General features: G+C 44.7%; 1 protein-coding gene across 2 annotated transcripts in view; it reads left to right on the top strand.

Annotated features, from left to right (window-relative positions):
* Positions 1-14,773: 14,773 nt before the first annotated feature.
* Positions 14,774-24,310, top strand: part of PAMR1 (peptidase domain containing associated with muscle regeneration 1) — a 45,172-nt gene continuing 35,635 nt past the window's right edge. Inside the window, exon 1 of one of the 2 annotated variants that reach the window (XM_028727966.2) lies at positions 14,774-15,172. Coding sequence is in view for 1 of the 2 variants with exons in the window: in XM_028727956.2 (XP_028583789.2) it covers positions 15,092-15,167 (76 nt within the window). In the remaining variant the exon portion in view is untranslated. The remainder of the gene's footprint in view (positions 15,173-24,310) is intronic. The other variant, XM_028727956.2, reaches the window with a different exon arrangement.

Here is a 24,310-nt window from a genome sequence, read left to right on the forward strand (position 1 = left end):
GAGCTAAGAGAATGGCTTAGATGTAAAATGTAGCATGATCAACTGGCTTCTGACCAAGATAAAAGCAGCTGAAGCTTGTAAGGACAGACTTTGATTTCACAAACTCTAAGAACTAGTAAGGACCCAAAGGTTCCAGTTTGTAGCATTGAGTCAAGACACTAAGTACATTATCTGTAAGGAGCTCATGTCAAAAACGATGGTCAAACGAATGATATGCCACAGACCATACATCTCCTGTTCAGTAGTCAAGTGGATGATCAAATGAATGTCTTTGTCCATTCATTTCTTGCAAGGCACTCAGGACAGAGTATATCGTCATATTCTCAAGAGGTAGGGTAGACTGAAAGAAAGTGGCTGGCCCCAAAATCCAATCCTCTATTTAATCATCAGTTGGTTTTGCCCTTCTCTGAAAGAACAAGCACAATGCTGTTTGTTATAATTACTTGTCTTCCTACAAATGCACCTTTTAAAGCAGGGGTGTCATTTGGTTTGATGTTTATCCTCAACATTTTGTTATTTAAAACCCAGCAAGAAATGTTCTTTTGATGGACCTTCTTTCTTTTTCTCGGTGGTGAATTGGTACTCCTTGCCGCTCCTTCGACTTCCGTGTCTTTGGACTTTCAGGCGCATGTTTGGGAGCTGTTTTAATAGGTTATATTTTGACTGTGGTATTTTCCTCACTTTTTCTTGAGACTACTAGGAATTAGAAAGTGGAGCATATATGAGCTATGTACACTGGAATGTTCGTTGCTCAGGGATTTAATGGGCTACTGGAATACACAGACTTCGCCTCAGGTTTCAGCACGCACACTGTAAATCTTCTATACAGATTTTTCTTTTCTTTTCTTTTATTAAAAAAGGAACATGTGCACATGATGCAGAAGTTCAAACAAATGACAGGGCAGCTTGGAAACAATAAAAATGTGATGAACTACAGCACAGTTATGGACCGGCCAAAGGTGAACACCTTTAAGCCTCATTGATTTTTATGGAAAAGTTAGGCAACTTGGCTGGGTTGCTCCTATGGAATTTGTAGAGTGTAAAAGGGTAACAAAATCTGGGGTGGTAAAGGACCATTTCCCTAATAGTGTTGGCTGAAGCAGGAAAGGAAAAGGTGGTCCCTTTCACATTGCCTCATGGCAAGACTGGCCCTCATTGGGTGGGGCGGGGCTCCTTCAGAAGGAATGGTGGCATATAAATTGAATATATAATGATAAAAAATAAAGAAAGATGTGAGCCTATTGAACAGCTGGGGTTTATGCAGGGAGTCTATTTAGGAAGCAGAAAGGTCCAAGTGGGAGAAGGGAATTCACACCATATATTTGAAGCACATTCAATGCCTTTTAAAGCGCATGCTTCCTCTCCACAGAGGATTCTGGGAACTGCAGTTTCCCACTTGTAGACCTACAGTTCTCAGCACCTTGTTCCTATGATTGTTTGGGGGAAGCCATCCGCTTTAAATATGCGTTGAATTTGCTTAAAATATATAGCGTGGTGTCACGTTTTGTGGTGACAGAATGAACGAGACCATTTCAGCACTATTGGAGAATCACATTTTTCATCTTCCTTATGTCAAAAACTGGTTGCAAGAAGAAAACCAGCACCTCAGCAAAGAACTGGGCTGGGACTTTTCTTCTGGATATGTAACTTTTTCTATTTGCAGAGAGGTTTTGTGTGTGTCTCTTTTTTCAACATGGAGACACATTCAAAAGTTGTGTTATTTCATCTGTAATTTAAAATGGTACAGTCCATTCTGTCACCTTATTCCTCCCTCATTCTGCTGAATAGTAGACTGTTTTATGTTTCAGAAACCCTAGTAGGTGTTACTCTGTAAAGGAAGAAGATGGGTTTGAGGGACTTTGAAACTGCATATTTAGCTGTGTCTGCAAAGCCATCCTGGCTCCTATCATGTTTTGGGTGAACATCTGCACAGGGAAGCCTCTTGTATCCATGGAGGTTCCCTGTGCACCTATTTTCCAAAGCAGTTTTTGTAAAAAAAAAAAAAATTAAAATCAAAATCAAAATGTAAACATTACAATGCCTCTGGTAAAAGGAGGAAAGACAAGCAACAGAGAAAACATTGATCAAGATATAAAAAAAATACCAGGTTGTCACTTCATAATATATTCCAGAACAGAACAGGTCCTGTTCTGGATCAGCACTTGCATCATCTCAGATGGCAGGAGGGACCACAAAAGAGCTTCTGATAAGGATCTTAGGACCTAAGCAGGTTTTTGAGGCAAGAGGTGATACCTGAGGTAAGGTTTGGAAAGTTAAAACCAACATCTTAAATCTTTACTTGTGTCTATTATTTGTTTGGTGTATTTTTTGACTCATTTCCTCTTTTGCTTGGAAATATTTTACCCAGATTTAGCTGTTGCTCAATGTTTTTTCCATTTCTGAAGAGAATTCAGCTCTCCTCCAGGCTCCTCATATCATTGCCTGTCTGCAAGTGGAGTTAAGATGTGTTTTCTATGAAGTACTGAAGTCTTTCCGCTGATAGCTCATAACTGTGTTCCTAAGCACACCACATTGGAAGCAAATCAATAGGACCTGACATCTGGTTGGCTCTTGTGAAAACAGAGTCATAGACTAGATCCAGCGGTGCTTCTCTTATGCTCTTATTCTAACTTGAAAGGACATTTCACGTATGCAAAAAGGCACTTTCAAACTTTCACAAAGAAACAAATTACATCATAAAGCAATGCAATGATAAATGCATCTTGGCATTTAATGGGATTAAAAGAGATTTAGCACTCACACACTGTGGTTTTGTTTTATGATTTTAATTGTATGATGTACTTAGTTGAATTGTGATGTTACTGTAACCTACCCTAGAATCATTTGCTGAAGAGCAGGCCATAAGTACAACTAATAAAAATCAATTTTATAATCTTATCCATCAGCTCTTCTAGTACTAGCAATTAGAACAGTCCCATATGCACACTGGCTTTCTCACTGGAATACACGACTTGCAACAAGTTATATATAAAAGGAAACAAAATACAGTTCATCTGTATCAGTAGCATTTTCCTGAAGGTACTCATACATATTTGCTGTATGAAGGTCAAGTGTGCAGAGCAAGGAGAATGAGTATCTCTTGCTGCCACCATGAAGCTATTTTTGGCAGCAAACGGCTTCACCTGAAAGAACATTTCCACCCTTGTTCAGTCCAGACACTGAGGTCCAGTTCTGAGGGCCTTCTGGCGGTTCCTTTATTGCAAGATCTGAAGTTACAGGAAATCAGGAAGAGGACCTTCTCAGTAGTGGCACCCACCCTGTGGAATGTCCTCCCATCAGATGCCAAACAGATAAACAACTATATGACTTTTAGAAGACATCTGAAGGCAGCCCTGTGCAGGGAATTTTTTAAGTTTGAGGTTTTATTGTGTTTTTAACATTTGTTGGGAGCCGCTCAGAGTGGCTAATAATAAAAAAATTGTTGTTATTGTTTGAAAGGAAGCAGCAACTTGCTATGACTGCTCCTAGAAACCAAATAGCACAGGTGTCCTGGGATGTACCAAAATGGGAAAAAGGAAGCGTCATCAAAGATGTCAGAAAGGCACAATCTACAGAGACGGAATAATTTCACTTTCAGCTGGTTTTTGGAACTGGTACCTTTCACACCTATACTAGTTATTACTATACTTATTAGATTTTTTTTCCTAGTTAGGAAAAAAACCACATAATCCAAGGGCAGGGGGAACCGAGATATGTTCAAATACAGTTTGACATTATGTGAAGGTACACCTAAATATGAGGGCGTGGGGAACTCCAGATGTGTCATAAAGGGCAGGTCTAGAATTGCCATGGCTTTCAAGTTCCAGTAGTATATTCTTTTTTAAAAAAAATATTTTATTAAGGATTTTCTTGTTTTACAGAAGTGTAGTGCCTCGTTTTTTGTTTGTTTTTTCCATGTAACATTTTTACAAATCCATTTCATTTGTTGAGGCATTAGGGGGAGAAGAAAAAAGAAAGAGAGAAGAAAAGGGGGGGTGGAGAGAGGGAAGATGGATGGGGGTGGGGTCGGGTGGCGGTGTTTCTATTATGTTTAATGTGTGTAGAGTTTGGTGTCAGCGTTGTTTGTGTTGTTCACTTGTGTTCCTTTGGTGGTGAGAGAGGTTGGGGTTGGCCTAGGGTGTGATTGTTTGCTTGTGATTGGCTGTGGTGATCTTTGTTTTCGTGTGTGAGTGAGGTGGGTGGGTGTTTTGGATCAGGTTAGCCATATTGATTTGTATGCTGTTGGTGGATTATTGTCATTGTCCTGTTGGGCTGTGTGTGTGATAAAGGGGAGCCATACCGGGGTGAAGGTGTCTTCTTCTGTTTGTCCCCGTGTCAGTTTCAGTTTATTAGTTAATTTTTCTAGTAGGGCTGTTTCCCATACTATTTGGTACCATTGGTCCATGCTTACTCCTGACAGGTCTCTCCAGTGTCTGGTTATGGTATTTCTGGCTGCTGAGAGCAGGTGGGTTATGAGTTCTTTGTGGTGTAAATGGGCATTGTTGTCTTGGAAGATGTTTAGTAGGGCCAATTCTGGGGTTATGTCTATTACTTGCTTAGTTATTGTACATATTTCTTGTATGGCTGTCGTCCAGAATAGTTGGATTTTGGGACACTCCCACCACATGTGGAGGTATGTGCCTGTGGAGGTGCACCCTCTCCAGCATTTGGGTGAGGTTCCTGGGTGTATTAGCGCTAGTTTCCTTGGTGTTAGGTACCACCTGTAGGTGAGTTTCAGTGTGAGTTCTTTTCTTTTCATTTATATGGATTTAAAGGGGGGTTTAGACCACATTCTGGTCCATTGAGTGGGGTTAATCTCATAGCCTATGTCATTCTCCCATTGTTTTTTGATTGCGTCTAGGGGCAGTAGTATATTCTTGTTGGCTTTTAGGCTGCCTGTTTATTAAGATGTGGCAGCACCAGTTTGCAGGTGGGGAGGGAGTTACATGCATAATCGTCAAACAAGGGGGAAAGGAAGGGGCTTGACAAAGTATGTAAGGAAGGCATGCAGTGATGAGAATCCCCAGTGTAGATGGAAGCAAGCTAATTCTCTCCTTTCTTCCCCAAATTTTGAAAATTGGCCTAAGACTTCAGTGGAACTTCTCCAGCCTCAAACTGAGCATGAACCATTGTGTTTTGGAGCTTCACTTCACAGCTGTGATTCTTCATGACTCCATTTTTCACATGCTTGTGGTTTTTAATATATCAAAAATGGCTTACAGTAACAAGAGAAGATAAACAACGGCTATCAGTTAAGCAAGGACTGGTAGCGTCAATTTGTAGTTGTCCAAATCTGTAAATAATGGAAAACAACAAATAGTTTCTAAGCTGCCTCTTCTTCTAGAAAAGAAATAGCTTTGAAGGAGAAAGCCTTTTCAGGCACGACTCCACAAAACATGGGCTGCAGGGGGTGGAGTTGGCAAGGATCCATCTGGAGAACAGAATGACTATGTACAGTATGCATGATAATGTCATAATAGGGCTGAGAAGACTTAGATATGGCTGAAACAGACCTGGAAGAACAGATTCATGCCAATAAAGAGATCATGGGAGGAATTCAGTGTAGTGCTATGAAAAATTGTTTCATCAGTGCAAGGTTGTCAGCTTGTCAGAAGGAAGGGTCTTCTTCTCCCCACCCCCTGTATTCTTGGGGATTCTCCTGACCCTCCCAGACCCAATTTCAGGGGACAAGGGGGCTGCAGGGAGGGGAAAGCCCTATTGCGCTAGTGGAAATCCTTGCAAAGGCTTCCTCTAGTGGGACTCATTTATTCACTGAGTCCCACCCAAAGACTCAGTGTTTTAGTATTTGCAATTAGGCTTTGAACCCTAATCGTTTGATCAACTTGTCACAGAGAAACAAGTGTCATGTGTTGCAATTCACTGATGAGATATATCAGGTAATTTCACACTTTTTTTTTCTCCAAGCAGCTGCAAAATCCGAAATAGCTTCCTTTCAATCCACACAATAGCCATTGGCTTCTACAGAGTGAAAATTTCATTAATGGAAAATGTGCTACATATGTTTGCTCTTACTGAGATTTCAGTGTTTGAGGGTCAAGATGAATCATTGCCACAAATTAACTGATTCTGCTCCCCCACCCCATTCCAAGGCACACAATTAGTTTCTTGCATAGATCTATGGGAACCAAGTTCTTCTGAAAAACCAGGTCATGGCAACGACCAGCTGTACTAACTTCATTTGATGAGAAAGTTGTGACCCTTCTTTTCCTTCTGATTTTGGTCATTCATGTCTTTCTTAATGCTGGGTGCTCTCTGTGGTACTGCCTTTGATGACTGCTTTCTCACAGTGATACACTCCTTTTCCTGGGTCTGCTCTGGCATCCTGCCGCCTTCTTTGCGAGTGAAGAAGCTGCTTTTGATCTTTTTGACTATTCATATTATAGGGCAGAAGCTGATATCTTGTCCAGAGGGCCTCACAATATGCTTCACCAACTCAAAGGGGCATCGCCATCATCAACAACCTGCCACCAGTGTGCATAGCACTGGTTTCTTTTTTCTTTTTTAATTTATTTTTATTGAATATTTTATTGGTTTACAGAAGTACATACCTTGTCTCTTTTTTCAGGTTGTACAGTCTTTCTTATAAATCAGTTACATTTGTTGTGAGACATTAGAGTTGGGTACAGTCTAAGGCTGGGGAAGAAGATGGGGGAGAGGAGGGGGGGAGGCTTATATTATTTTGTATAGTGTACATGTGGGGTTTTGTGTCAGCGTCAACTGTGTAGGTTCTCTTTCTATTCATTTATTACATTTCCTTGGTAGTAAGAGGTATTGGGGGGCAGGGTATGGTTGCTTGTCTGTGATTGGTCGCAGTGAGGTTTGTTTGCATTTGTGAGGTGAGGGAGGGCTTGTTGGGTCAGGTAAGCCAGATTGATTCCTATGCTGTCGGTGGATTCTCGTTGTTGTCTTGTTGGGCTGTGTATGTGATAAAGGGCAGCCATACCGGGGTGAAGGCGCCCTCTTCTATTTGTCCCTATGTCAGTTTCAGTTTATTGGTTAGCTTTTCTAGTAAGGCTGTTTCCCATACAATTTGATACCACTGAAGAGGACAGGTTTCTGATCAGAGGGCTTATGATCAATAATTCAACACAGGGAGACAACAGCAGCAGGGGAAGAAAGAGAAGGCAAGGAAGAAGAGGGGGAGAATATGTGTTTCTACAGTAACAATATTTATGCGTAGTTAGTTGGATGTTTTCACACTAGCCTTCATGCAAGGTTTTGGGTATATGGAAAGGAAGAATCTGAATTCCGGCCTTGATCGCTAAGGTTATTATTAATAACACAGCGCTTAGCAGTAATACAGTGGCATTCATTCATTCTTATAAAATCGTGTACCAAGGTACCCGCAATGAGTTTTTCCCCCACTGCCCCCTCCATCAGGAGGTGGCAATGGTGGTTCCCTCCCCTCACCAAAAGTACATGTAGCTGGAAGGGTGACACTGTGCCCCACTTCCTCTTTCAGTTCCAAGTGCTTTTGAAGTCTGTGTTTGGCTGACGTTAACAGAGAAGCTGAACAGAAAATGGAGTGACCAAAATTGGAGGAAAGAAAGGAGAGCAGTCTTGAAAACTAGGAGGGGGGAAACCAGAGGAGTCAGGGGTGAGAAGGAGGAAGGAGAGAGAGATGGCATGCACACACACACCCTTTAGGTGGTTTTTAATTACAAAGAGTAGACCCACTGGAATTAATGTATCTAACTTAGGGCTCTTCCACACCTCCCTTTCACCTGCCACTTTCCCCAGGGAAACCCACTCTTTACCACTGAACCAGAACAAACAGCAATTGTGTTTTCTGTGGATTGCTGTTTGTTCCAATTCAGCAGTAAAGAGCGTGTTTTCCAGGAGAAAGCAGCTTATACCCATTTCTAGAAAGCACAGGTCCCAGCGCCTGCCAACCTAGCAGTTCGAAAGCACCTCTGGGTGCAAGTAGATAAATAGGGGCCGCTTTCTAGCGGGAAGGTAAACGGCGTTTCCGTGTGCGGCTCTGGCTCGCCAGAGCAGCGATGTCACGCTGGACACGTGACCCGGAAGTGTCTCCGGACAGCGCTGGCCCCTGGCCTCTTGAGTGAGATGGGCGCACAACCCCAGAGTCTGTCAAGACTGGCCCGTACGGGCAGGGGTACCTTTACCTTTACCTTTTTAGAAAGCACAGGGCAAGCGGGAAACAAATCAGACCCATGCTTTCTAGGCATGGGACAAGCAGAAGTGTGGACAAGCCCTATGTTATGTTCATTAACTTCAGTGGGTCTACTCTGTGTAAAACTAAAATGAGTATCCCTCCCTGTCTCAGTTGATTGAATTGTAAAAATCGTGGATCTTTCAAGCACTGCTATGATTCCAAAACACAGATCCGAGCTATGAATCTTTATGGATCCTCTTAGGATTCATCTAAGTTGTTTAGTGCACCGAACAAGGTGAAACAGGATTTTCCCCATCTCCCATCCCATATTTCCTTCGCAGGCCTATAGTTCCTGGAGCGGTTTAACAATCAATCATTCTTCCCAGGGAACTCTGGGAATGATAGCTCTGTGAGGGGAATAGGGGGTCTCCTAATAATTCCCAGCTAACTACAGTTCCCAGAATTCTTTGGGGGAAGCCATGACTGGTTAAAGTGGTATGATATTGTTTTAAAATTTATGGTGCAGATGGAGCCTAAAGCTGTTTTGGAATCAACACACAGTACTGGAACATTAAAAGTACCATTGGCTTTGCTGGCTGTTGTCGATGGCAACTGTTTTCCAAAACATCTGGATAACACCAGGTTTGGGAAAAGGCTGGTCTAGATCTAGCTACCATAGTTTGTCAAACAATGTTATCTACTAAAATATATTTTGGGGAGGTGGGAGGAATCTGGAAAGCTGCTTTCGAAGAAAAGCAACAACTTTCTGACAATATTTCCATAGAGATAGTTACAACATCTACAGGGTTGCCAAATTTGAAATCAATATATTTCTGCCAGCTTTCTTGCTCTCTCCCCTCTTGCACCCTGACTTTGAAATACCAAACATGATTAGATCATGCTATGAGATTATTGTCTGCCAATGTTCATGTTTTAAATCATGGTGAACTATGTAACCTTATTGAAAGAATCTTCAGCAGACAAATGTTTGTTTTACACTGAAATAATGAAGGGGGAAAACCTCTGTCAATTTAGTCAGGAGTTAGAGGTACTTTGCAATTTAACACAATAGTTCAGAACTATTTCATCACTGATAATTTACCAGTTTACACTGGAACTATGTTATGTGTGAATTCACTAGAGTTCAAAAATAGTGGGCTCACAATGGTCTGGTTTGCACATCATGTTAAGCCAACCCATGGTGTAATGTGAATTCTGGGGAGGACCTTGAAGCCACTTCACTCCCTGGTTGTTTTTCTGCTGAGGTAAACCATGGTTTGACTCAGTTTGTTCTCCAAACCTGGGCTTGTGATTCAACTCTCTCCAAGCTATCCCAAGCAGTAACCAAGGTTTGTTCTTGGTGTACAGCTTCTTGTGGTTTCTCTGGGAGAGCCAATTATGAGTCAGAGTTTGGATGACAAGCTAAGCCAATCCATGGCTTAGGGTACTGCAGTACTGCAGCAAAATGGCTGAAGAGAAAAGCAGCCACATTCCCCTCTCACACATTTGCGCTAAACAATGGTTAGGCCAATACAACATTACTGAGCTTGTAGTAGTAGTAGTAGTGCTGGTCGTCGTCGTAGTAGTAGTAGTAATTTATTATTTATTCCCCGCCCATCCCCAGCCACTCTGGGCAGCTAGATGTATTTTGAGGAGAGCATCCTGGCCTTTAGAAATGGTTTTCTGCTTGTAATTGAACCTGAGAATATTAAGTGCCTATTTTGCACCTGTGGGCTGCATCCCTCAGGGCCAAAGTAGATGAGATGCTATACATCTTTACATTTTAACAAGATGCACATTTTTAAAAATAATGTTACAGTTGTGTCCTTGGAATGACTTCATGGGTAGAATTTTATCTGGGCTAGTGGTTTGGCTTCCAAGTGAGTGGAGCCTCTTCACTCCTTCCAGGCACCAAGCATCCAAGTAGCACATTTACCAAAGGCAGGATGGGGAGGTGCCTCTGTTCTGGACGACCAAGCCCCTCCTCCCCCACCAAAAATTATATCCTCTCTAGGAAGTTAGCCTCTCTAGGAAGTCTCCTCTCTGTAACTTAACCCTTAGACAGCCATGCAGCATAAATAAATAACCACCTGGGAATCCGAGCCTGCACAAACCACTGCTGTTTTAAAATGTGGATTGAAAAAACAACTTTCTATTTACATAGTTATTTTTGTAACTCTGTAAAACGACTTGGATACTTACTTATTGCATGGTATGTTGTTGTTGTTATTGCTGTTTAGTTGTTTAGTTGTGTCCAACTCTTGGTGACCCCATGGACCAGAGCACGCCAGGCACTCCTGTCTTCCACTGCCTCCCACAGTTTGGTCAGACTCATGTTGGTAGCTTCGAGAACACTATCCAACCATCTCGTCCTCTGTTGTCCCCTTCTCCTTGTACCCTCAATCTTTCCCAACATCAGGGTCTTTTCAGGGAGTCTTCTCTTCTCATGAGGTGGCCAAAGTACTGGAGCCTCAGCTTCAGGATCTGTCCTTCCAGTGAGCTCTCAGGGCTGATTTCCTTACGAATGGAGAGGTTTGATCTTCTTGCAGTCCATGGGACTCTCAAGAGTCTCCTCCAGCACCATAATTCAAAAGCATCAATTCTTCGGCTACCAGCTACCAGCATGAGTTTGACCAAACTGCGGGAGGCAGTGGAAGACAGGAGTGCCTGGCATGCTCTGGTCCATGGGGTCACGAAGAGTCGGACACGACTAAACGACTAAACAACAACAACCTTGGGTTACAGATGCTTCAGGTTACAGACACTTCAAGTTACAGACTCCGCTAACCCAGAAATAGTACCTCGGGTTAAGAACTTTGCTTCAGGGTGAGAACTGAAATTGCGTGGCCGCAATGTGGCAGCAGCAGGAGGCCTCATTAGCTAAAGTCGTGCTTCAGGTTAAGAACAATTTCAGGTTAAGAACGGACTTCCAGAATGAATTAAGTTCTTAACCCGAGGTACCACTGTATTAGCAATAACAATAACAATATCTTGCTGGAAACCACAATTAACGCTACAAATATTTGCACATAAACTCAGGCACAGGCATTTGTGGGGTATTAATTTAAAGCAGTATCAGCAAGATGACCGCATTGTGTGTGCCTTTTAAAGGAAAGAAAAAAATCAGCTGCACAGAGGTGAGTGCATAGGAAGCCCAGCACACCATTCTGGCTTTTAAGTGCTCCTGGAGGAATTTGAACACAGGGCTAGATATTGCACTGCCTGCCCATGTGGTTGAACCTACAGTTCAAAAGGCAGCGTGGGCATAACCAGGATTTTTGTTAGAGGGGGCAGGCTTTTGTTGGGGGGGCAGAACCTCAGATTTGCATTGATTTGCATTGATTTGCATTGATTTGCATTGATTTTCCATGAAGGGCAGTGCATTTCTAGTTGTTGTTCCCTCCTCCAAGTAAGTTATAAAAATGTTCACCTCTGATGCTACAATGTAGTCTGGCATTTCCTTTAACAGACATGTGTTTTGCTACCTCTTTACCGAAAGGGCGCCTGAAGTCAGCAGTTATGTGCTGAAGGGGGAAATAAAAATTAGTGATAATCTTTCATTAAACTGCTGCTTCTGCTCAAGCCTCGGGGCTGCATTCCATTTGAATTTAATTTGTGTTCAGAGATACAGATATGCTTCGGGCTCTCACTGTGCTTACATTTCCCACCCTCCATCTCTCTAAATGCTTTCATCAGGTGGGACTATGACTGCCTGCATTTTAAGCATATTACTTGCCCCAAAGGAACTAGGAAGTGTAATTTGTTAAGGGTGCAGGGAACTCTCGCTCTGTGAAGGGTAAACTACAGATCTTAGAATCCTGTGTTTGTGTGGTGTGTGATTTAAATGCATAGTGTCATACCCTCCAACTTTTCTCCAATGAAAATTGGGACGTCCCATTCCATAATGATAATTTTACTATTTATACCCCACACATCTTACTTTGTTGTCCCAGCCACTCTGGGCAGCTTCCAACAGATATAAAAAAAACACAATAAAGCATTAAACATTAAAAAAAACCCTTCCCTATACAGGATTGCCTTCAGACAGCTTTGGGGTCAGGTAACTCCATACCCTCACAACATTTCTCCAATGAAAATAAGGACATCCTAAGGAAAAGTGGGACATTCCGGGATCAAATCAGAAACCGGGACGGCTTCTCTAAATCAGGGACGTCCCTGGAAAATAGGGATACTTGGAGGGTCTGTAGTGTGTATGCATAGCTGTGTTGCTTCCGACAAGGACCGGCATGAGGGACAGGCATTGTGAGGCATCTATGAGGTCCACACCCTGCAGGGAATACCATGGCCATTCTCTGATGCTCCTGGTTTTGCTATCCTGTTCACTAGTCGTGTCTAAGTACTCAAGTGGAATAGATGAATCCTGGTGTCCTAGGTTCTAGTAGTGCTTGTTATCCAAACACTTCCCTGTCACTTGCCTTATGGCAAAAAAATCAAAATTTGGGCTTGGTGGGTGGGAGGAACTGGGTTTGTTATGCAGGCAGCTTGAATTTCCCAACACACTAATAGCCATGGATAGTCTTATCCTCCATGAATTTGCCTAAGGCTCTTTTTTAAAGCCATCCAAAGGGAGAGTTGCTCTTGTGCTCAGGTCCTGCCTGGGGGTTTCTCAAAGGCATCTGGTTGGCCATTGACAATGGGATGCTGACTTGCATGGTCCATTGGCCTGATCTATCAGGCTCTTCTTGTGTTTGAGTAGCTAGCCATTTCTACAGCTTGTGGGAATATCCTATTACATGAAAGGAGCAAGTAAGATGGTTCTGGAATGGCTTGGGTTTAAAAAGAAAAAGATGAGGAAGATCCTGAGGAAGAGGAGAATTTAAAAGGGAGTGAGAAGCAGCGTAATGAACAGAGGCAGGAACAGGGCTTTTTTCAGTCAGAACCTGCCAGAACTCAGTTCTGGCACCTCTCAGGTGGGCACCATTGCCATTCTAAGAGAACGAGGGAGGCGTTCATGGTGGGTACCTGCACCTTCCCCCACCCCCTAGAAAAGTAGTACTATTTCTCTCTCTCTTTTAGAATGGCAGTGATGTGCACCTGAGAGGTGCCGGAACTGAGTTCTGCAAGCTTCAGAATCAACCAAACTCAGAATCTTCTGAAATAATTTTGCATCCCTTTATTGACTTCATTACATTGGAGTAGAATATCACATTGCATCATCCAGAAGGTTTTCCATTGTTGCAATTTATGAGACTAGCTGTGGTTCTATGTTTAACTACTTTCTAATTTAAGCAAAATTCTCTCCGTTCTATGTCACTTCAGAGAGCACATGGCAGTGGTGGGTGTTGCATGTTTGGATACGGGAGGGGGGAATCACTATGCGGGGGGAAACTCTCACATCATATATTTAGCACACACATTTCTTTCTTTAAGCAGATTTGTATCCTGCCCTTCAATCCCTAGCCATCTTAGCTTCCCATCAGATCAGCTTTAAAAGAAGAGCTGTGGAGTTTCTTTTTTGTTTTAGAAATGGTTGTTAGAAGAATTAATGTATTAGAAAAGCCTGCCTCAGTGTCAGCTGAATGACATAACCTTTTGAGAATCTCCCAAACCCATAATTCTTTCATCTTGGTATCTGTCATAACGCTTTGTTTACATTCAGCACTTCAAAGAAAAAGCTTGCATCTCATCTACGGAGTGCAGTGGAATCATAAAAGCTGCACACAAAATGCAGGGCCCAAAGGGGCTGATAAATATATACAGGAAAAACCCAGAAGCCAAATGTTGCAGTGGGGTTCCAGAGGGCTGGTACACTAGATCACTGCCATGCATTATCCATGGGGCTATGATGGCAATGTTCTGCCTCCACGTTTGGGGGCAGTAGGCTTCTGAATCCCAGTTGCTGGAAACTTCATGAAGGAAAAGTGCTGTTGTACCAAAGTCCTGTTTTTGGGTTTCCCATCGGCAGGCACCTGATTGGCCATTGTGAGAGCAGGATGCTGGACTAGATGGGCAAGTGGCCTGATCCAGCAGCCTCGTCTTATGTTCCTGTTGTATAGTTATTAGTTGGTGCTGAACTTACTTGTAGCTGGGTGGAGTCAGGAGATTCCTGTTGCTGTTCTGCTCCAGCATAAGAAAGACAATGGCTGCTTCCAGGCCATGCCTTTATTGATTATTCACCCCAATTTGTGTGCATAAAGTTTGTGGGGAAGTTAGATGACATTGGGCATTTAATGAGCAATCATTCTGATTTGCTTGCTGTTATACCCAGGTGCATCATGCAAAGCTCATCCCTCTCTTTCAGGTCACTTTTCTTATAGCGATTGAGGGAGATGAGTTTGTTGCACAAAAGCGCCAAATCAGCTTCAACTTCCAACTTAAATTTGCCGCTATGTGATTGAATCACACCTCAATCAAACAGCAGCCCGGAAGCACCCAGTAAGGTTCCTGACTGCAGTGTCTCTCTGGAATTCTGCACATGTTCAGATGCAAAGCAGCCCACATATGCCAAGAGTTAAACCTCGGCACAGAAAAGAGGTTCGAGGGATCCCTGCTGGCTCTGATGCAGCCCTGCTCCAGGTATCTTTCACAAGATACGCGAGGAGCTGCCCCAAGCACATTGTCCGCCCGTTCCCCCGCCCCTCCGCGATGACCTCGTGTCCCTTGCACTCGAGAAGCGCGACGCGTGTGTTGCTGGGCGTCCAACGGGTCCCTTCCTCTCGCTCCCCTCCCGCGCAGAAAGAGTTAAAAGGAGCAGCTGAGAGGTTTTTTGGGGGTGACGTCGTCTTGCTTCTGGCCGTCTGAGGAGTCTCTTGAAGGTAGTTCCCCCTTCTGATGATGAGGGGAGCCGAGCCGAGGTCTGAAATCTGAGAGCCTTCACAGAAGCACCACTTGCAGAGGTCCCAGCAAAAGCTGCTCGCCTGCCTGCCTCCCTTGCCTTGCCTTTTCCTGAGCAGCAGCCACCCGCTTGCCCTGGGCGGCCTGACTCTGAGCAGCATGGAGACAGCACCCTGGACCCACCTGGGACTCGCAGTCCTCTTGCAGCTCCTGTTCATTTCCTGCTTGCCAAGAGGTACTGTAAGTAGGCGACTCGCTTTTTAGGCATGCTTAACAGGACGGGTCTCTGCCGGCGCCCCCGCCCCTTCTAGAGAGACCGGTGCCCTTTTTGGTCTCCCACCGTGTGGTGGGATTAATCCTGTAACCTTCTGGGACGAGTTTCGTGGGAATTTGGAGGAAAACAATAGGATCTGACTGAGCCACACTGCTGGAAATCTACTTTTTGCTTAGTTTCCCTGAAATAGTAGAAAAGAAAAACACCACCCCTTTTTCTTTTAGCAAAGTGTAATTTGTTTAGCTTGCCAAAAGGCAGATTTTCCTTTTCAGTCTGACTCCGAAGAAAAGAGGGGAAGACAAGCAAAACAAAAGCCAGATTTGAGTTCCGACCTGTGCTTTACTTTTGCCAATACTGTTCTACTTTTTTTTTTTTTTTTACTTCAAAGAGAAAATAGTGTGGAAGTTAAACGGGGCTATTTTATTTTATTGCATGGTTGTCGTTTGGATGTTGGCCTGCCAAGCTGGCATGCATAGTGCCAAAATAGTTCTTCTTTCAATATATGTTTGCCGGAACTGTCTCCAAAGCGCGCTGCTTTCATGCCACCTTGTTTTGCCATGGAAGCCCGGGCACCTCTCGCATTCCTTTTGTTGCTCCCAGAGTCCTTTGCAGTCCCTCGCAGGTTACCCTTCTGAGCAATGGGTGGAAAGGCCAGATCAACTTTTTAATAACTAATGGGCAACTGGAAACTCTGGAAACTGAAAGGAGGAAATCCGCAACGTCCCTTGGACAGTATGTGGACATAAAAAGGCACGTTGTGGCGTTCTGTGGGACCCTTAGGCTTTTAGAGTAAGCAGTGGCCTTTTGAAATAAGGAACATAAGCATCCATTTTCCGGGTAAGGAAGCCTGCCGATTGCTGCCTCATTAAAGAAAAGAATGATGGTAAAATCACATGTACCAAGTAAACATTGCAGCATTCCAAACACCCAAGCTCATAGTGTGTATAAATAACTCCATATGTAAAGTTATGCATCAGGTCTTGCGCTCCACTTGAATGCATTTAAAGTCAAATGAAATGGATTTCCTGGGCAATTCCCCCAGGCCAGCAGATTCTGCTTTGGGGCCTTTCAGAAGTCTAGAAGCTCTGGTTGTGGTAAGCATACAAGAGAATTCAGGTAGTCTCTGCATTTGCCTCCGGAAAGTAGTTGAGCAGCTCCCTCTTAAGGGCTTAGTTACGCTGCAGTTTATTACTGCCCAAGCTTGTGCCTTCAGTGCTGAAGCAATCCAATAATAGCACAAGTGTAGCTGTCCGGTTACACAGTTGATTTAAGGAACAATAAAGTATTCCCCTCCCACCTCCCCAGTGCTGTGTGCTATGAACCAGAAAGAGAGTAAGGTTGTGAGAATACACAGTGAGTTTTTTGTGCAGACAAAGGCGATGATGATGGAGACTGGGGAATGGGGGCAAGGGAGAAATAGACCAATAGCTTACTAGGACAGGTCTGTCCTTGGAACTTCCTGCTCTGCTATTAGGTCAACTGTTCTTTTAGCAGGGAAATTTGCCCTCCTCAAAGCAGTTTAAAAACACAGCTTCTGGGAGTATTTAATACCAGCTTCCAGATGTTTTCAATGTAGATGCTGCAGGTCAGGCTACATCAACAGCACTCTGGCACTGTGAACATGGAACATAGATAAGCCCTAACTTTTTCCACCTCAGCGATGAAAGCAAAGATCCCTGGATAAGAACATTTTTGTGGGATACCCCTGCATTTAATTTCCTCAGATAGTAATCCGCATTCCTTCCATAGGATCAGCTTCGTCTGTTGGGTTAATTTCCTATTGCCAAAGTTGCCCTGCAGCCTAACAGTGACAGACTCTCTAGCAGAGTCAGCAATTAGTTTTACCTGCTGAGTCACTTTATAATGCATGATAGTCAATGTTTTCTCTGATATTCAGCTGTGGCTCCCTTGCCTTTACCCTCCATTCTACCTAATTGCTGTACATTAAACACTGCAGGGTAGTGATGGATAGGTGTGGAGAAACAGAAAAAGGGCCTCAATCTGTAAGGGCATTCCTGTCTCCATTTCTCTCCCCTCTATATGTGTATGTCTGAGGGCAGAGCTGTAGCTACAGGGGGCAGGGGGCTAGCAAGGTTTTTTTTGCTCCAGGTGAAGCCTCCAGAAGGGTGCCATGGAGGTTCTCAGTCTGTATGTGTGTGTGTACGCAAATGCGCATGGGTGTGTGTGCCAAAGTGAGCCTGACCCAGGTGAAAGAAAGTCCAGTTTCAGCCCTGCTGAGGGATGGGCCAGGGGCAGGAGAATGCTGTGATGCTGGTCTTTGTCTCCATCTTTGTCACAAACTATGTAACCATCATTCCTTCTCACCTGGACCCCATAGTTTTGTAAGAAATGGGGAGGAATCTGTTCCAGCACACTTGCTCTCACCAATCTATAATTCTCAGAATTCTTTAGGACAGGAGTGAAGAATCGCGGGGCCAGGGACCAAATGTGGCCCTCCAAGCTTCCACATCTGGCCCTAGTGACTCTCCCCCCACCACACCCTCTCTCTAGGCCACACCCATCACCACTGAAGAACCATTCTCAGCCCAGGGGCCTCATTCTCTTCTGGGGGCCACACAGTGGTAGGCGGGGCCAGAGGCAAAAGTGAGCAGAGCAACAGCTGTGAGTTTTACCTTTGCACCATAGGCTACACATTCCGTTCCCCATGCAGAAAAACAAGAGCCATTACCGGAGGTCAATGGCATTTCAGCCAGGCAAAAACACTACAAAGGATGCAAAGCAGAGCCAGTTTAAAGGTAAAGGTAAAGGGACCCCTGACCATTAGGTCCAGTCATGACCGACTCTGGGGTTGCGGCGCTCATCTCGCATTATTGGCCGAGGGAGCCGGCATACAGCTTCCAGATCATGTGGCCAGCATGACTAAGCGCTTCTGGTGAACCAGAGCAGCGCACAGAAACGCCGTTTACCTTCCCGCTGGAGCGGTACCTATTTATCTACCTGCACTTTGACGTGCTTTTGAACTGCTAGGTTGGCAGGAGCTGGGACTGAGCAACAGGAGCTCATCCTGTCGCAGGGATTCGAACCGCCGACCTTCTGATCAGCAAGTCCTAGGTTCTGTGGTTTAACCCACAGCACCACCCGCGTCCCAGAGCCAGTTTTTCCTGGAGAAGAAAGGTGTGGAGACCCCTGAGACTTCCATCCCACACTTACTTATGAGAATACATGGGACGCCTTTGGCTTGCTTGAGGCAGAGTGGGTGGCAGGGAGACGGCAAAAAACACAGAGGCAGTCCCATTTTATCTCCCTAGAGCCAGGAGAGAGAAGATTGGCAGGTGCAGCAGAATTCTTTGATCGAATCAAAGGCATCAAAGGGAGTTTGAGGCAAACATGATGTAAGCAAGCAGCACTTCTGAAGAGAGTGACTGATGCTTTTCTGACCCAGGGAGATTAAAAAAATTCTATCTATGTAGAATTGGGGGTGTGTGGAGTGGGGATAGGATCACAGCTGCAGGCTGTGCCGCTGGCCTGCATCACCTTAGATAAAATGTCTGAAAAGGGCCACTGCAGAACAGCAGGGGCAGGGAGCACTGTGGGTGATGTGCCCAAGATTCCTTCATCTTCCTTCTTCAAAACATGATACCCTGCCTTTCAGTGATATAGGGTTGACACCTTCTGTGCCAGGGATGGATGGAGAAGTCATGGCCCTCCAGACTCCTATAAGCCCCAGCAAGCATGGCCGATGCTCAGGGATGATGGGAGGGATAGCTCAGTTGGTAGAGCACAAGGCTCTTAATCTCAGGGTTGTGGGTTCGAGCCCCCATGAAGCAAAACAATTCCCGCATTGCAGGGGTTTGGATTAGATGACCCTCGTGGTCTCTTCCAGCACTACAATTCTATGATTCTAAGACATGGAAAGCCACAAACTCCTCCTTTCTGTTCTATGCTATTCTTTTACCTGTATATATAGCCTCCCAAAAGGCAAGGTTCCCTTTGGAATGTATGCGATGCTACATGGCAGGGTGTGACCCTTGCCTATGTATGGTGACAACTAGTTAACAGCACTGAAGGCAGTACAGGTTCACTTTTTAGAAGCAGATGCAGTCTCAATAGCGTGTCTGCATGCATGCAACATAAGGACATAAGATGAGCCTACTGGATCAGGCCAATGGCCCACCTAGTCCAGCATGCTGTTCCAACAGTGGCCAACCAGATGCCCCGAGAAGCCTACAAACTGGACATACAGACTCTGCCCACCTGCAACTGCTATTCAGAAGTGCAACACCTCTAACAGTGGAGGTGAAACATACCCTAGCTATTGTAGTTAGCAGCCTTTGCTACCCTTGTCTTCCATGAGCGTGCAGACTATTTAATATAAGGAAAGTTCCATCAGAAGTAAACAAATTCTCTGCATGTTGATCACACCCTTATGTGCTCAGCTTGCTTGGGGATTCTTGGGAGGTTTGGAAAGATGATTCACCAGGATGCATTCCAAACAAATAGTTTTGTACCATGGGGTCAAGCATTATCTGTGTATGTGCAATATTCCTGCCAATCCTGTCCATCCCCCCATCCCCTGAAAATGAGTCACACTCACAAAGCAGAACACAATGGTCAGGTCTTCCAATGCAGCAAATGTATTACATAAATTCTTCATAAGGACCTGAATTTGGGGTGGTGGTCCAAATATCAGTGATATATGTATGTGTGTGTGTGTGTGTGTGTGTGTATGTGTATACACACATATCAGGTAGAAAAATAATGCACCGACAATTAAGGGATCACATTCCACACATTGGCCACCCACCAAACTCATGAAAAAATCTCTTGCAAACTGATTTGCTCAGAGGTCAAAAAGCTGTGTCATGTGTAAAAAAAAAGCAAAACACAAAACCCTGTAAGAGTTTATGTCACATCTTCTATCTGCCAAGAAAAACCTTCATGTTCCCTATATGGCCATAATTAAAAACCCTCCTATGTTTTTATTGAAGTCATAGGAGGGAGCATAGTGATGAGAATATTTGTGCTTTTGAAGACTCCAACTGCTCTTACTTAACCAGAAAGCACCATAAGACTTGGTGTGTGTGTGTGTGTGTGTGTGTGTGTGTGTGTGTGTGTGTGTGTGTAATTACCAGGCACAGAGAAGCCTGAGCAACCTCAGGACTGGAAAGCTCAGTCATTAACTCTTTTTCTCCCTGCCACAGTCCCAGCAAAAACTGCCTCTCCAAAGCTGCTTTTTGCATTTCAAGGGAAATTCCCATAGGTGCCAGGCTTCCCTGTGGTGCTGTTTACATAACAAAGCTTGTTCACATTACAGTAATCATATTTGCACAACTAGTTTGGTCCTTATAAGAACATCACAACAGAGGGCTCCAGCAATCCTTCTAGCACAGCAGCTGAAAAGCATTGAGATGCAAATCTAGACACTGGACCACTTGCATTGTCAGAGCTGTGAGCATACCTTTTTAAAGGGAAATTCCCTTATTCCGAATAGGATTCCTCGCAAGAAAAGGGAAAAGTTGACAGCTATGGCTGTGAGATACAGTGTTTGTTCAAAGCCACTGGTTCCTAACTTCTTTAAATTGCTGTAAAAAGCATTTTGTGAGGGCCTATTCAATGGCCACATGCTCCATGAGCCTGCAGTTTGGGATAGAGTTGCATTGGTGGTTTGGCACAGGGAACAGTGGGTGAAGTCATTACATGTGCCCAGACCATGATGAGAAAAACAGACACTTTTCTGTCAAATAAGACTGATGGAAACATTACCAATGGTTCCAGTTCATTTATGACATACTACATTCACTAACCTAAATGCTTTGCTCCGTTAGAAGAAACAAACACCTCAAATAGCTAAAAGGGAAATATGAGGGTTTGTGGTAAACATACTAGAACCAGGGAAGAAGTATTTCACAAAAAACATGGCACATTTGTATCTTACCAGAGTTACTGTGGTTTAGTGTTACGTCCAAACCAGCATTATCTACTGGCTGGCAGAGGTTCTCCCGTGTTTTAGACCAGTGTTTCCCAACCGGTGTTCCGCGGCACACTAGTGTGCCGCGAGACATTGCCTGGTGTGCCGCGGGAAAAATTAAAAAATTCGAAAGATATCCGGAGAGGCGGCCTTCAGGCGAGTTTTAATTTTAATTTTCCTTCTCCCACTTAATGCCCCACGCTCGCCCGAGCAGCTTGCAGTCCTCGGTAACCACGGCGACCCGAGGGAGGGGAGGGAACAGGGAAGTCGAGGGCGGCAGCGAGCCGCGATGACGTCAGTGGGCTGCGCCGCCTCGCCCTGGCACGGTGTGAGAGCCCCGGCTAGTGGCGCGAGCTTCAGAATAAGTGGGATCCGCGTGCGCAAGACCGAGATCGCGGGTAAGGAGCTCAGCCCTGGGCAGGAGGAAGCGGGGCCGCGCGTGCGGGCCACATCCCCACAGAGAGCGAGCCTCCCCCGGCCCACCACTCCGGGCAGGTCCACTCGCATGAGGGGGCGGCGATGGCGACGGCCGGCAGCTTGCCTGCAATGCCATCCCTCGAGCAGGCGAGGAGCCCGGAGGCTACCAGATGCGAGTCCTCTTTCCCACCCTGCTCGGGAGTCCAGAGCACTTGGTCGCATTCAGGATCTAGAGTGGGGAAGCGGGGCTTGTGTCTGGGCTGGACACATTGGGCTGCCTGTGCCGCTCGACCTGCGGGGAGAAATCAGGGTGGGAGTCACGACCATGAGGCAGGGCTGCCAAGTGTGGCAGAAGAGGACACGGCCGTCGCACCTGTCCTTAGGTAGGAGCTTCTTCCGTGTCAACCTGCTGCCCTAAAGTCTTGGCTTTTTTCTTGGCTTTTTGGCGGTTGGCACAGAAGGAAGGCAAGGGGGAGGGGGGAAAATTGAAACTTACACTTTCGTGCGTCCCTCCCGGCGTGACGCTGCGCGCTGACGTCACGGGGCTGTAATGGTGGTGTGCCTCGAGATTTTTTTCATGAAACAAGTGTGCCTTTGCCCAAAAAAGGTTGGGAAACACTGTTTTAGACTGTATCCAATGAAGTCATTGTGTAAGTTTGTTGGCCCCATCAAAAAATCTGCTCTGGTGCTTCCCCCAACCCCCTGGAGCAGATTGAGGGGGTGGCGTGGATATCAGGGTGTGCAAGAGGAGGAGACGGAGGGCTAGACTTTTAGCCAGTGGCTAGACTGGATCCCACAGACAGAGTGAGAAGGATCTGCTGAGGGTTTCCAGAAATTATGGTCCCCTCCAAATATGTCTTTTGTGTGTGGGGGTGCATTCTACAACATGCCATTGATGCAATAATTGTACAATAGTGGTAAATTCATACCGAACTGTCCACACATCCTTCCACTTTATTAGTTGTTCTGTGATACTTCCCTAGTGTTATAAACGTTATTGCCGTGAGAGGGCACTCTTATACTATAGTGCAAAGAAAGAGGGACATGCACACGCAATATTTGTGGTATGAAATGTTACAGGATTTTAGTAGGAACCTACAGGAGATGCACCAACTGCCAGTGAAGCCGTATGACCACCCAAAAACATTTGCAGGTGCAAATGTTATTGAAAGCATGATCAGGTGTGACCACCCTGGTAACATCATGAGGTTCAATCATGATCAATAAAAAAAGAGAGAGCTTCTGGAAGGTCTCTGATATTCAGAGGCATAAAACCAGTTCATGTATAACAGGAATTCACATCACATAGGAACACAAGAAGAGCCTGCTAGATCAGGCCACGGGCCTGCTGTGGTTTCCAGCAACTTTGTAGATATGTTGAAGCTCTTCTTTAAAACCATCTAAGATAGTGGCCATCACCACATCTTTTGCTGGTGAATCCCATAAGTTGTTTATCCACTGTGTGAAAACGTTCCTTTTGCTGGTGCTGAATCTACTGCCCATAAACTTCACAGAGTGGCTGTAGTGTTAAGAGAAAAGATGTGTGTCTTCCTATCCACTTTCTCCATTCTACGAATAATGTTACAAAACTCTATCCTCCCCTCAAGTCATCTCTCTCTTTCTCCGTCTCTCTCAACGAAAAAATCATAGCTGAATCTGATTCAAGCCAGTGATATGCAGACAAGGGTGCCTATCTGTTTTAGAATGCCTGAGCCTAGCAATGGGAAATCGAATTGCTTCTCTCTCACACATATTAAGGACATGGCTATTTCCTGGCTCACTGAATTTGCAAATGTTTATGTCAGCGCTTAATGACATTTCTCCCTTTGTTCCACCCCAATAAATTAGCCAGTCGCTCCTTCTTACCTTACTGGTGTAATAAGATTGAGATTAATATTAAGGAAGCTGGCACTTCATCTAGACTTTTAATCATTTTTTAGGATAATTAAACCATGGAGCCGGAAGAAAACATGCATTCCTCCCCACCTCCCCTCAGCAAATACCTTTCCATGTAGCTGAGAGAATTATGCTGAGTATAAACACAATAAATCTGTCAGGGAGTCATTTCGGTTGTTCTTCTCTTCCAACAAATGTGTACTTCATGACGGCTAGCTTCTACCTCGACTGTTGAAGGCAGGATCCCTCAGGGTGGCAGTTGCCTGGAATCACAAGTGAGGGCAGAGGGCTATTGTGTCCAGGTCCTGCTTACAGGCTTCCCTAAAGCATGTGGTCCACCAGAGTTAGAATAGGATGCTAGATGGGCCTTTGGCATTATCCAATAGGGTTATTCTTAATAGCACTAAATGTTCCATGTTTCACTGAGGTGTTTTTTGCAATTGTGCTTAGAACTGGCCATGGCTTTTTCTTTGGAAGAGAGGGGAACAGGCCTGGGGCCTGCGGTACCAATTGGGATTGCAGTCTGGGAAGGAGTTATTTTCCCTCTTTGCCTTGTTTTCTGGCCAAATACTGCCCTCCAGAGTGTCTATTTCCCTCCGAAACTGCTGTTTGCTGCAAATAAAAAGATTTCTGGGAATGAATGTGAAACTTGTGTGTTCAGATAAAATGAAACAATTTCCTATGAAGAAAGGAAGCATTATAGCTTGAAGTCAGTTGTGTACTTGATGACGTTCTGAAACCCTTTGTGGTATGTTTTTTCCCTTCTGTACTTTCATCAGAGTTCAAGCTGCCATGGGATTTTTCCTCAATAGAATTCCGAGGCTAAGACATCCAGGGCAAAAAACAAGCTCTGCATGATTTC

This window comes from Podarcis muralis, chromosome 1, assembly GCF_964188315.1.
Source record: "Podarcis muralis chromosome 1, rPodMur119.hap1.1, whole genome shotgun sequence".
NCBI lineage: Eukaryota > Metazoa > Chordata > Lepidosauria > Squamata > Lacertidae > Podarcis > Podarcis muralis.